Source organism: Mobula birostris, chromosome 7 (genome assembly GCF_030028105.1).
Source record: "Mobula birostris isolate sMobBir1 chromosome 7, sMobBir1.hap1, whole genome shotgun sequence".
NCBI classification, from domain to species: domain Eukaryota; kingdom Metazoa; phylum Chordata; class Chondrichthyes; order Myliobatiformes; family Myliobatidae; genus Mobula; species Mobula birostris.
Window position 1 is genome coordinate 31261228 of NC_092376.1, and position 12747 is coordinate 31273974.

The 12747-nt window shown below is 41.1% G+C and overlaps 1 protein-coding gene and 1 long non-coding RNA gene across 3 annotated transcripts in view; one reads left to right on the forward strand and one right to left on the reverse strand.

The window, feature by feature from the left end:
• Positions 1 to 8027, forward strand: part of LOC140200090 (uncharacterized) — a 70408-nt gene extending 62381 nt beyond the window's left edge. Inside the window, exon 4 of the long non-coding RNA XR_011886558.1 lies at positions 5714 to 8027. This is a non-coding gene — a long non-coding RNA (uncharacterized lncRNA). The remainder of the gene's footprint in view (positions 1 to 5713) is intronic.
• The window catches only part of LOC140200087 (copper-transporting ATPase 2-like), a 143649-nt gene that overhangs the window by 26297 nt on the left and 104605 nt on the right, over positions 1 to 12747 (reverse strand). For both annotated transcript variants that reach the window (XM_072262832.1, XM_072262833.1), the window contains exon 13: positions 4547 to 4741. In XM_072262832.1, the coding sequence (XP_072118933.1) occupies positions 4547 to 4741 (195 nt within the window). The remainder of the gene's footprint in view (positions 1 to 4546; positions 4742 to 12747) is intronic.

The window sequence follows — 12747 nt, forward strand, 5'->3', positions numbered from 1 at the left end:
ACGTTCATATGTACAAACAATAGTACACAAGTATAAACACCATGGGACCACGCAGCCGTCATACCGCTCAAGAAGGAGAGGCATTCTGTCTCCTAGAGATGAAAAGTGCAAATGAATCCCAGAACAGCAAAGGACCTTGTGAATATGCTGGAGGAAACAGGTAGACAAGTATCTATATCCACAGTAAAATGAGTCCTATATCGACATAACCTGAAAGGCTGCTCAGCAAGGAAGAAGCCACTGCTCCAAAACCATCATAAAAAAGCCAGACTACCTTTGCAAGTGCACATGGGGACAAAGATCTTACTTTTTGGAGAAACGTCCTCTGGTCTGATGAAACAAAAATTGAATTGTTTGGCCATAATGACCATCGTTATATTTGGAGGAAAAAGGGTGAGGCTTGCAAACCGAAGAACACCATAGCAATTGTGAAGCATGGGGGTGGCAGCATCATGTTGTGGGGGTGCTTTGCTGCACTTCACAAAATAGATGGCATCATGAGGAAGGAAAATTATGTGGATATATTGAAGCAACATCTCGAGACATCAGCCAGGAAGTTAAAGCTCGGTCGCAAATGGGTCTTCCAAATGGACAATGACCCCAATCATACCTCCAAAGTTGTGGCAAAATTGCTTAAGGACAACAAAGTTGCCTATATAGCTTACCTTTTTGTATACTTATTCAATAAAAAGATTTAAAAAGAAAGAAAGGACAACAAAGTCAAGGAATTGGAGTGGCCATCACAAAGCCCTGACCTCAATCTGATAGAAAATTTGTGGGCAGAACTGAAAAAGCATCTGCGAGCAAGGAGGCCTACAAACCTGACTCAGTTACACCAGTTCTGTCTGGAGGAATGGAACAAAATTACAGCAACTTACTGTGAGAAGCTTGTGGAAGGCTACCCAAAATGTTTGACCCAAGTTAAACAATTTAAAGGCAATGCTACCAAATACTAATGAAGTGTATATAAACTTCTGACCCACTGGGAAAGTGATGAAAGAAATAAAAGCTGAAATAATTCATTCTCTCTACTATTATTCTGACATTTCACATTCTTAAAATAATGTTCCTAACTGACCTAAGACAGGGAATGTTTTCTGGGATTAAATGTCAGGAATTGTGAAAAACTGAGTTTAAATGTATTTGGCTAAGGTGTATGTAAACTTCTGACTTCAACTGTATGTTTCTATAAGATCCCTTGTCATTCTTCTGAATTCCAGTGAGTATAATCCCAAATGACTTAATCTCTCCTCATAGGCTAACTCCCTCATCTCTGGAGTGAATCTGGTGAACCTCCTCTGCACTGTCCCCAAACCCAATATACCCTTCCTCAAGTACTACTACTACTACTATTACGTCGACTCTGGCCGAGGGGGCCAGCGTCGGGCACGATGATGGACTCTCCACTTCTTCCTCTCCCTCATCAATGTGTTCAGTTCATCTACATTAGCCACGCCACTGTCTTCTAGGAGCCTGTCAGCCATAGTCTTGGGAGGGCGCCCAGGGTTCATCCTCCGATGCTTGGGCTCCCATATGACGACTAGGCTGGCAGGTAGCTCGGGATGACATAGACAGTGCCCCGCTAGTTTCAGTCTTCTCGCCTCGATTTTAATGGTGAGCATCAGTAGGTCGTCATAGAGCTCGACGTTCGTCATGTGCTGTTGCCAACTCACGTCAAGAGCCATCCGGAGCATTCGTGTATAGCAACCATCCAGAGACTTCTGCATCGTCTTGGTGAGTGTCCACGACTCGCATCCATACGTGAGAATGTACTCTATGACTGCTATGAAGATCCTCTTTTTAAGCTCTCTGGTCAGGTTCAACTTCCAGATTTCCTTCATGCCGTTCATAGCCTCCACGCCAGCGCCTTCCGTATCTTTATGTTATTCTCCGAACTCATCATTCTTGTTCCGAGGTACTTGAAGTCAAAGACTTTCTTAATGGTATCATTCTTTACCGTCTTGAGAGTACCTTCGTCACAGTTAAACGCCATGTACTCTGTCTTTTTAGCGTTTAGGTGAAGTCCAACTTTATTGCACTCAATTTCTACTTTTGTCAGTAGCTGCTGTGCTTCCTCCATCTGGTCAGAGAGCAGGACTATGTCATCTGCAAAATCGAGATCTGTGAGCGTAACTGGTCTGACCCTTTTGGTTCGTCCTGGTTTTATGGTAAAACCAAGCTTGTCATGATCTTTGGTAGCTTGATGCAGAGCGTAATCAAGGACGATTATAAAGATGTAGGGTGCCAGAGTGTCTCCTTGCAGCACACCAGCTAGGAGCTCGAACACTGCTGTTTCTCCATCTGGTGATACGACTTTCGCCATGGTTTTGGTATAGCTGGATCTATTGCTCTCAGTAGATGGTCTGGCACTCTGTAAGCTTTCAGGATCTTCAGCATTTTACCTCGGTGAATGGAGTCAAAAGCTTTGCGAAAATCGATGAAAGTAAGCATGGCTGGTAGGTTGTTTTTCTTGACTTCCTTGATGATTCTACAGAGAGCAAGTATTTGCATTACTGTTGTGCGCTTCTGTCAAAAACCATTCAGATTGAACCTTAGCTTAGGGTCAATGGCAGTGCGAATCCTGTTCACGATCATCTGATTGTATAACTTTGCTAAGATGCAGGTCAAGCTGATACTGCGGTAGTTATCTGTCTCCCTGAGGGATCCAGACTTGGGGACTAAGGGAAGCAGAACTCCCCTCACCAGTACCCTGTACAGTTGCAGCATAACCTCCCTGTTCTTAAATTCAATTCCTTTAGCAATGAAGACCAACATTCCACTTGCCTTCTTGATAACTTGGTGCACCTGCAAACCAACCTTTCACAATTCATGCACAAACACTCCCAAGTCCTCTGCAGTCTTTCACCATATAAAAAAATCCAATCTTCTATTTTCACTTCCAAAATGGATGACCTCGCATTTACCAACATTGTACTCCACCCGCCAGAACCTTGCCCACTTACTTAACCTATCTACATCTCTCTACAGTCTCCCTGCATCCTCCATGCAACCTGCTTTTCCCACAAGTTAGTATCATCAGCAACCTTAGACATGCTGCATCCGGTCTCTTCTTCCCATACTATAACTTCTCCTGTTGGTTAGGATGTCTATCTATACTAATCTCACTTGCCTGCATTTATTCCATACTCCTCTGTGTCCTGATTCTTCAAAACCCTGTAATGATGCCTCTCAAATTTTGTTGCTGTTCCTGCCTCCACCACCTCCTCTGGTAGCTCATTCCAGACTCCAACGAGGCTTCGGTATTTATGATTAAACAACCGGAGGTTGTTTCTCTGTTAGATGTCCTTTAGACTTCCTCCTGCTCATCATAAGTTTATGCCCTATGGTATTAAAAGCCCCTGCCATCGGAAACAGACACTGGCTACCTACCCAATCTATGCCTCTCTTAATTGTATACACCTTTATCATGTCATCTCTCAGCTTCCTCTGCTGCAGAGAAAGCTGACCTTAGTAAAGACTTAGAAAATTCATGATGCAGTAATTTAGTACAGAACTACATAGTCGAACTAGAAATATATTTGCTGTGAGTACAGCTGAAGATTAATATTTGAAAGCCTGACTTGGCTAGGCCTTCATTCCTTAGAATGTGGGAGAATGAGGGGCGACCTTATAGAAATGTTTAAAAATATGAGAGGCAAAGATTAAAGGATGGTAACAGTCATTTCCCCAGGGTAGGGAGGACCAGATCTAGGGGGCATAAATATAGAGTGAAAGATTTACAAAGGACCTGAGAGGCAGCTTTTTCATGCTGAGGATGATGAATGCGTGGAATGAGCTGCCAGAGGAAGGGGTCATGGTGGGTACAATTGCAACATTTAAGAGGCATTTAGATAGGTACTGATGCATCTTCAATTACTCCAAAAGACTGAAGTAGAGTAAATACTGAAAGGCCTTTATTCGCAGTAAAATATGACTTCCAGCATGCTGAGTGTCTGCCCCTGGACTGAGGAAGAGGAGCAAAGGCGAAATCACCTTTATTCAGGGGTCTGTAGGAGGAGCCACAGGGGCAGTCAGCAGAGGGGCGTGTCCAGACAGGTAACCCAGTTACAACATATATATATATGGTTTACCACAGGTACATGGAGGGGAGGAGCTTGGAGTGTTATGAGTGGTAATCACAAAATAATCTGCAGATGCTGGGGCCAAAGCAACACTCACAAAACGCTGGAGGAACTTAGCAGGTCGGGCAGCTTCCACTGATGCTGCCCGACCTGCTGAGTTCCTCCAGCGTGTTGTGAGTGTTATGAGTGAGTGTCGGCATCTGGGACGAGCAAGGAGGATGTTGTGGTTGGCATGGACCAGATGGGCTGAAAGGCCTATATTGCTCTATGACTATATCATATACTCACCCGTCCTCCACCATGACCCTGCAATTTTTTTCTTTTTGTTGAGAAAAATTACCAGCCTTTGTCATCTTTTGATTAGCTGCTCATCAAAATATTCATCCAGTGCTTTTGCTGGTGAAAAAAATCTATTACCTTTCATGGAGGTTTTTTTTTTATTTGACCACATTCCAGCCACTGACCTTGTGTGCCATCTCCAGTGGTTCTCCACCCTTGATGAGAATGCCATTTAGAGCCCCCACTCCTGTACCCACCATCACAGCTGTTGGTGTCGCCAGTCCCAGCGAACACGGACATGCAATAGACAAAACTGTAATGGAGGTCTGAAATGCAAATCTGACGATCAGCTCAGCTTTAGAAATATTCTTGTTGTAGCCCTAAGAAAGGGAGAGTCAAAAACATAACATAATGAGTCAACATATAGTATAAAACCAGACAATGCTGAGTGTCCTTTGCTGAACACGAGGCTAGAAATTTACTCATGCAGCTCCAGCAACAAAACAAGTGAAACTCAGGTTAACACTGACCTGAGCAGTTTTGCAGATGCTGGAATCTGGAGCAACAAAGAACCTGGAGGCACTCAGCAGGTCAGGCAACAGTTGCGAAGGGAAATGAACAGTCAACATTTTGGGTTGAGACCCTTCTCAATTCTGCACACATTTCACCTGCGGGGAATTTCTCTTCATTTCCCAGTGAGATTTTTGTTATTCCAAATTCTATTTTTCCCCACTGTGAAACTCAGTTTGATGCTGTCAACATTATCCTCACCAATTTTGATAGGTGTCCCATATCAAGCATCCTATCTGGATGCATTACAGCTTGGTAATGGCAACTGCTCGAACCAAAACTGTTAAGAAATTGTAGAGAGTTGTCAGTGCAGGTCAGTCCATCTGAAAACTAGCCTCCCCACCGTTGACTTTGTTCTTTGCTCTCTACTGTCTTAGGAGAGCAGCCAACATAATTGAGGACCTCTCCCACCCTGATTATTCTCTCTTCTCCTCCCTCTGGGCAGAAGTAAGAAAAACTTGAGAACACATATTACCAGGCTCAAGGACAGCTTCTATCCTGCTGTTATAACACTTGTGAACAGACCTTTTTTTAACAATAAAGATGAACTCTTTATCTCTCAATCTACCTTATCATGGCCATAGCACTTTATTTACCTACCTGCACTGCACTTTCTCCATCACGTAACACTATATTCTGGATCCTGTGCTTTTTTTCCCCATTTGTACTGCCTGGATATACTTATGTATGGACTGACCTGTCTGGATAACATGCAAACAAAAGCTCTTCATGATATATGTGACAATAATAAGTCAAATGTATCTTATATTTCATTATTCCAGGCTGCTGCAGCTGACTTCTGTTATATCTCACAAGTTCCTGCCTACTGCTGTATTACTGAGACCACCAGACTCCATGTCCAAGGGAAGAAGACAACATCTACTCTGCCTTCAGCTCAGAGCAACAGACAGTGGCTTGCATTGCAAATTTCTCCAAAATCCAAATATTCACAGACCTTACAGAATTATTCATAGTCCTTACAGAAGCAAACTCGGAAGCCTCCAGGCAGGTGTTTGAGGTTACAGCTCTGGAAATCCTCCATGGCTCTTTGAATAAACAAATACCCTCCCATTGCCACTGACTTTTACAAGCCACTTCAGACTGCTCTGATACCCGGGGCATATTATCCTCGCCTCTTCTCCTTTCCCCTTATCACACCCCAACGGCTTGCCCTCCCTTCCATCATTCTAGAATCCATTCTTCCACCAGTAATCCGCTCCTATATTTGTAAGAGTATTATTTGTAGGGGAGCATATGCCTTTTAAGAGCTACCTAAAAGGACTTCAGCCATTTGATTACATAGCAACATCCACAAGAACGTGCAAAAACAGGAATAGGGAACACCTTACTCAAATTGACAATATAACTTTTGTCACGTACCCCGTGACGGGGATAAAGAACCAGCAGAAATAGAAACCACTTTGGAGTCTTCTATTGCTATAAGCTACTAATATTTATTAGTAACTACACAATACAGTAATATAAAAATAGATAAATCACACAGGTTAGCAATGATTATATATATAAGTACGTAAATCAGTAAGTGTGGAAATACATATGTATGAAAACCAAGCTTCTTTAAGTCGAGGGGTAAAAAGATACAGTCTTACGATGTTGAGTAAAGGAGAGAGAGAGAGAGATAGAGAGATAGATAGTTGAGTCTTCATGCGAGCTGATGCCATCGATCTTCTCGTCGTCCTCCGAAATCCTTTACAAGTCACCGACTGTGACTTTAACCAGGGGGGACTGGTTTTCCTGTGGTGGAGCTATCACCCCGGCAAGAGTGGACACATAGACAACTCCCCACCACTCAACCCCTTCTTCACAGGTGGAATAACAAGTTGGATCGATCCGCCTGATCGATCCTCCAAAACCCACTTTCTCTGCAGGCACAACAATGCTCATTCAGTGTCCAGGTCATGTGTCCTGAGGTCTGTATCATCTGACCTCCCATTGATTTCACCAGGCTGAGCATCACCTGTCATTCAAAGAGTCCCTCCTTCCTTTGTCTGTAAAGGAGTGCACAAGCAGCCAACAAGTCCTTGATACCAACAGTCTGCCTTTGGTCACCATAGCAACCTTCGAGCTGCTTGGTGCTGTCTCCAACTCCAAACTCAGTAGAAATCCAAAGTTACTTCCAATGCCTTAAAGTGACAGTCCAACTATTGATTTTCGTCTTTCTCTGTCTCTCTTTTCCAAAAGCAACATATCGGTGGTAAATAACTCTGTCTCTCTCTCCTTTCCAAACAAACCATCAATGATGAATGTCTCTCTCTGTCTCTCTTCAAACAGTTAATAAGGGCACTCCTGGATCCCCTCACACTCCCCTTCGTCAGGGAAAAAAAATTGACGAAGGCGACTTTTTTTTTAAAAAGGTCCATCACAGGGTCTTAAACAATACAGGGAAAAAACGTCAGATGACAAAGCAAAAAAAATGTGTACAATTTCCAACTTAACATCTGGATAACTAATCAGCTATAACATTGTCAGTACCTTTCACATGTTTGATTTTTAAATCACCTTCCTGCAATATCAGACTCCAATTTAACACCCTTCTATTCTTATCCTTTCTATTCTTATCCTTCATCTTAGTTAGAAACATCAATGGATTATAACCTATGTAAACCACAAGTGGTCTCTGAGCAACAGAAAGGTTTTGAGGTCTCTGATCATAGGCCTCAAAATGTAAAGCCAGAATAAGTGCTAGTAATTCCTTTTCAACAGTTGAATAATTTTTCTGGTGTACATTAAAGTTCTTTGAGAAATAAGCTACTGGGTGTTCAATATCATCCGCTCCCTTCTGTAACAGTACTGCCCCAGCAGTTTCGTCACCAGTGTCTGTTGTTATAGAAAATGGCTTTGAAAAGTCAGGTGCTCGCAAGTTCCGACAAGATAACAGCAAACAGCTGGAAGATATTAAAGGAGAAATAGTAAAAACTAACTCGCGGATAGATGAAGCCGAAGCGAGGATTGTTGGAATTGAAGAGAAGCTACAAAACGCAGAGGAGGTGATAGCAGAAATGCTGAAGCTGCAAGACCAGCTCCAGTGGAAGCTCATAGATCAAGAAGGCCGCTGGGGAAGGGAAAATGTGAGGATTTACGGAGTTCCCGAAGGAACTGAAGGTAAACCCGGATTGATGATTCCCTTCGTGGAGAAGCTACTTAGAGAGAACCTTGATATACCGGCCGCAAAAGACCTACAGATAGAAAGAGCTCACCGCGCGTTGGCACCACAGCCTCTAGCAGGCGCCCAGCCCAGATCGACTCTGGTCAGATTTCTCAGTTACAGAACGAAGGAAGAGGTGCTTAAAAGGGCATGGCAAAAGAAAGGTTTCATGTGGAACAACTGTAAAATCAGTTTAGACCACGACTACGCACCGGGGACTCTTGCCAGACGGAAGGAATATACGGAAACACGGAGAGTCCTGAAGGAAAACAACATCAGATTCCAGACCCTGTATCCAGCTTGGCTGAGAGTCTTTTACGACGAAGGGACAAAAACTTACGCTACGGTGGAGGAGGCAACATTGGACCTGGCGGACCGGGGACTACCTATTAAAGTTATCACCCAACCGGAGTCGCTACTGGAGAGGATTCGGCAGAAGTCGCAGCAGTTAGTGGGGCGAGGACGCTCCACACGAACCAGAGTGTCAAACTACAAGGAAAAGCTGCAAATATTCAGACGTGAATGTACAGAGAACACAGATTAATTAAGAGAGATGACTGAAAAGAGTAAACCGGACTTAAAGGTAAAATGAAAACTGGTAACTGAAAATAAACTAGACGGAATAACTTGAATGATAACAATATGGTCGAGACATAAGTAGGAGAAAATTCTCTATGATTATTCAAACTGCTGAGGGCCCTCTAACACAGGGTGAAGATAGAGGTTATCCCTCTGAACTGAGGCGGGTCGGTGCTCAGGCCTCACTGTGGGAAGTCGGGAAAAATTTTCAAATGTTGCACGTTCAAAAATGTCTAGGGTGTGGTTATATGTCTTGGTTTACTGTTGAGAAGGGATTGCTTACTGTTTGGTTAGAAAAGGAGAGTGTTTTTTTTTCTGCTAGAGAAAAATGCAAACTGAATTGGTAAAAATAATTTCCTATAATGTTAATGGGGTTTTGAATCCAATTAAAAGAAATAAGATTATATCCAAATTGAAAAAAGAGAGGGCACAAATAGCTTTCCTGCAGGAAACACATATGAGCCAATCTGAACATGGAAAATTAAAAAGAATGGGCTTTAAGCATGTATTTTATTCATCATATAAATTGAGTCACAAAAGAGGGGTAGCTACTTTAATATCAAGTACTCTTAATTATGAACATATTTCAGAGACTAGAGACAAAGAAGGACGGTTCGTAAAAATCACAGGAAGAATAGAAGGTACAGAAATAACATTGCTGAATGTTTATGCTCCTCCAGTTTGTGAATGGTCATTTTATAGACACATTTTTGACCTAATGGTCACTTCCCAAGGGGTAGTAATTTGTGGAGGGGATTTTAATATTAGATTAAATCCTATATTAGATTCTTCAAAAATAGTTACTCAGAATAAACCTCTGACTCGGAAAGTGAATTCATTGATGGAGGAGTTGGGAATTATAGATGTCTGGAGGGAATTACACCCTACTAGTAAAGATTATACATATTACTCTTTCCCTCATCCAGCCTATTCAAGGATAGACTATTTCTTTATCTTTAACACAGATAGACTCAGGATAAAAAACTGTAATATTGCAACAATTGATCTGTCAGATCATAACCCAGTCTCTATGTCTCTAATCCTGGAAAGGAAAATGAGGAAAACACTATGGAGGCTAAACTCACATATGCTCAATAACCCGAAAGTAATGGAGAGATTAAGGGGAGAAATCAAAGAATATCTAGACCTTAATAACACGGGAGAAACATCACCAGTGATCTTATGGGATACATTGAAAGCTGTACTGAGAGGGAAAATTATTTCCATTACCACTCACATGAAAAAAATCAATGCACAAAAATTAGCAGACCTTCAAGGGAAATTAAAACAACTTCAAGTTGTAGATAGCAACAAAAGTAATTCAAATCGAAAACAGGAAATTAGGAAATTGCAAAGTGAAATTGGCGATATTTATACGTTGGAAACTCAAAGAAATTTTCTTTACCTGAGACAAAAGAATTATGAAGTAGGAGGTAAATCAGCTAGATTATTAGCATATAAATTACGAAAACAACAAGCAGACAATACAATTCATAAAATAAAGAATCCAAAGACAAAGCTTGTGGAGAGTACAATAGGGAAAATTCAAGAGAGTTTTGAAACATATTATCGAGAGCTGTACTCCCAACCCCGGGCCCCCAATGAGCCCTATATAGACAGTGTATTGAATTTTTTAGATCTACCTAAACTTACAGATTTACAAAATGAAAGTTTATTAGAACCATTATCTGTCAAAGAACTGAACGTGGCCATCTCTAGGTTAAAGGCTGGAAAGTCCCCGGGTTCTGATGGGTTTACCTCAGAGTGGTACAAGTCCCTGAAGACACAGTTAGCCCCATTACTACTTAACACCTTTAATTGGATCTTGCAGAGAGGAGAAACTCCACCTTCCTGGAGAGAAGCGATTATTTCAGTTATTCCTAAAGAGGGTAAAGATAAACTAGAATGTGGCAATTATCGGCCAATTAGTGTTCTTAATTTAGATTACAAACTATTTACATCTATATTAGCGCACAGATTGGAAAAGCTTTTACCTGGCCTAATCCACTTAGACCAGACTGGATTTATTCAACAAAAACAAACACAGGACAACATAAGGAGAACTCTGCACATATTAGAACAGGTTAATAAGAATGAGACAGAGACAATGGTAGTAGGATTGGACGCTGAGAAAGCTTTTGATTCGGTTAGTTGGGCATTCCTATACAGAGTGTTAGGAAGATTCGGCTTTCAAGAAAAGTTTATTAAAGTAATTCAGACTCTATATGACAGCCCTACAGCCCGAATTAAGATAAATGGGGACCTCTCTGACTCCTTCATCTTAGAGAGAGGCACTAGACAGGGATGCCCAATTTCTCCTCTCCTTTTTGCGCTATATATTGAACCGCTTGCCCAACTAATAAGACAGAGCGAAATCGTAAAAGGTATCAAGGTGGCAGGGATTGAACAGAAAGTGGCGTTATTCGCAGATGATGTTTTGGTCTATCTGAGTGAACCAGAAAAATCATTTATAGGATTGATTACACTGTTGGATGACCTTGGGAAAATATCAGGTTATAAAATAAACGTAAAGAAAACGCAGGTTATGTCAAAATTATACACCATCCAAAAAATTGCAGGATACATATGATCTTAAGTGGGAAGCTAAATCATTAAAATACTTAGGAATAACCCTGCCGAAGGATCTTTCAACACTGTCACAGGTAAATTATGGGCCATTAATCTCAGAGATAAAAGCAGATATGCATAGATGGAATCTTATCCCCTTTTTAAGTTTAAATTCAAGGATAAATACTATAAAAATGAATATTCTTCCTCGGTTATTGTATCTTTTCCATACTTTACCGGTGGAGGTGGATGATAATCAATTCAGGGAATGGGACAAATGGATTTCCCGCTTCATTTGGCAAGGAAAGAAACCTAGAATTCGATATAACACCTTACAGTTAGGGAAGGAAGGAGGAGGTATGGTTCTTCCTTGCCTGAGAAATTATTTTTATGCCTCACAGATAACCCCTCTGTTATATTGGTGTAATAGGGAATATAAGGCTAGGTGGAAGGAAATAGAATTTGGATTAGTTGACAGTTTTCCTCTTCAGGCCTCAATAGCTGACAAAGGATTGATGGCCCAGTTGGAAAAATTTAAAAACGCTTGGATAAATCTTACATTAAAAGTATGGCAGAAGGTGGTTAATTCATGTGGAATTAATAATATGTTAAAACTCTTTAGATGGTGTGCATATGATACCGAATTCCTTCCCAACAGAGGAGACAAAAGATTTGAGCTACGGATAAAGAAAGGTCTTACAACCTACCTCTCATTTATAGATAAAAGAGTATTACAAAGTTTCCAAATCCTGCAGGACAAACATGGCCTAGAACATAATGACTTTTTTAGGTACCTTCAAGTACGAAACTATGTTAACCAGAGTTGTAGATATACAGACCTATCAACAGTAGAATTAGAATTTTTCAAGATTCTGAATTCGGCTTGCAGTTCAATACCTAGTAAATCAGTTTCTGGATTATATAATGCACTCTCCCATGCTAAAAATGTAAATACACTGTATATTAAAGAGAAGTGGGAGAAAGAAGCGGGGTTGGTACTTTCAGAGGAGGCTTGGGAGAAAATCTGCAGCTTTCAATGGTCCTTGACTAATTCTTTGACTTGGAGAGAACATTGTTGGAAAAACATTATAAGATACTTCAAGACCCCATATCAGGAAAAATATAAAGATACAAATGTGATGTGTTGGAGAAGGTGCGGCTCCAAGGAGGCAAATCATTTTCATATTTTTTGGGATTGCCCTAAATTAAGTCTATTTTGGGAAGGTATTCATAGAACATTATTTAAGGTACTTAGGTCCCAGATACCTCTGAACTTTGAGACACTCTATTTGGGGCATGTATTGTTTCTTGAACAGAAGGAAGATATAAAGTTGCTGCAGGCCCTCTTAGTGGCAAGTAAGAAATCAATCACTAGAAAATGGCTAAATCCAATACCACCTACATTAGAAGATTGGTACGAAATTATCTTGGAAATACTTAAAATGGAAAAGTTGACTTACTCCCTGAGAACTCAAAAAGAAAAATTTTATCAAATCTGGAATA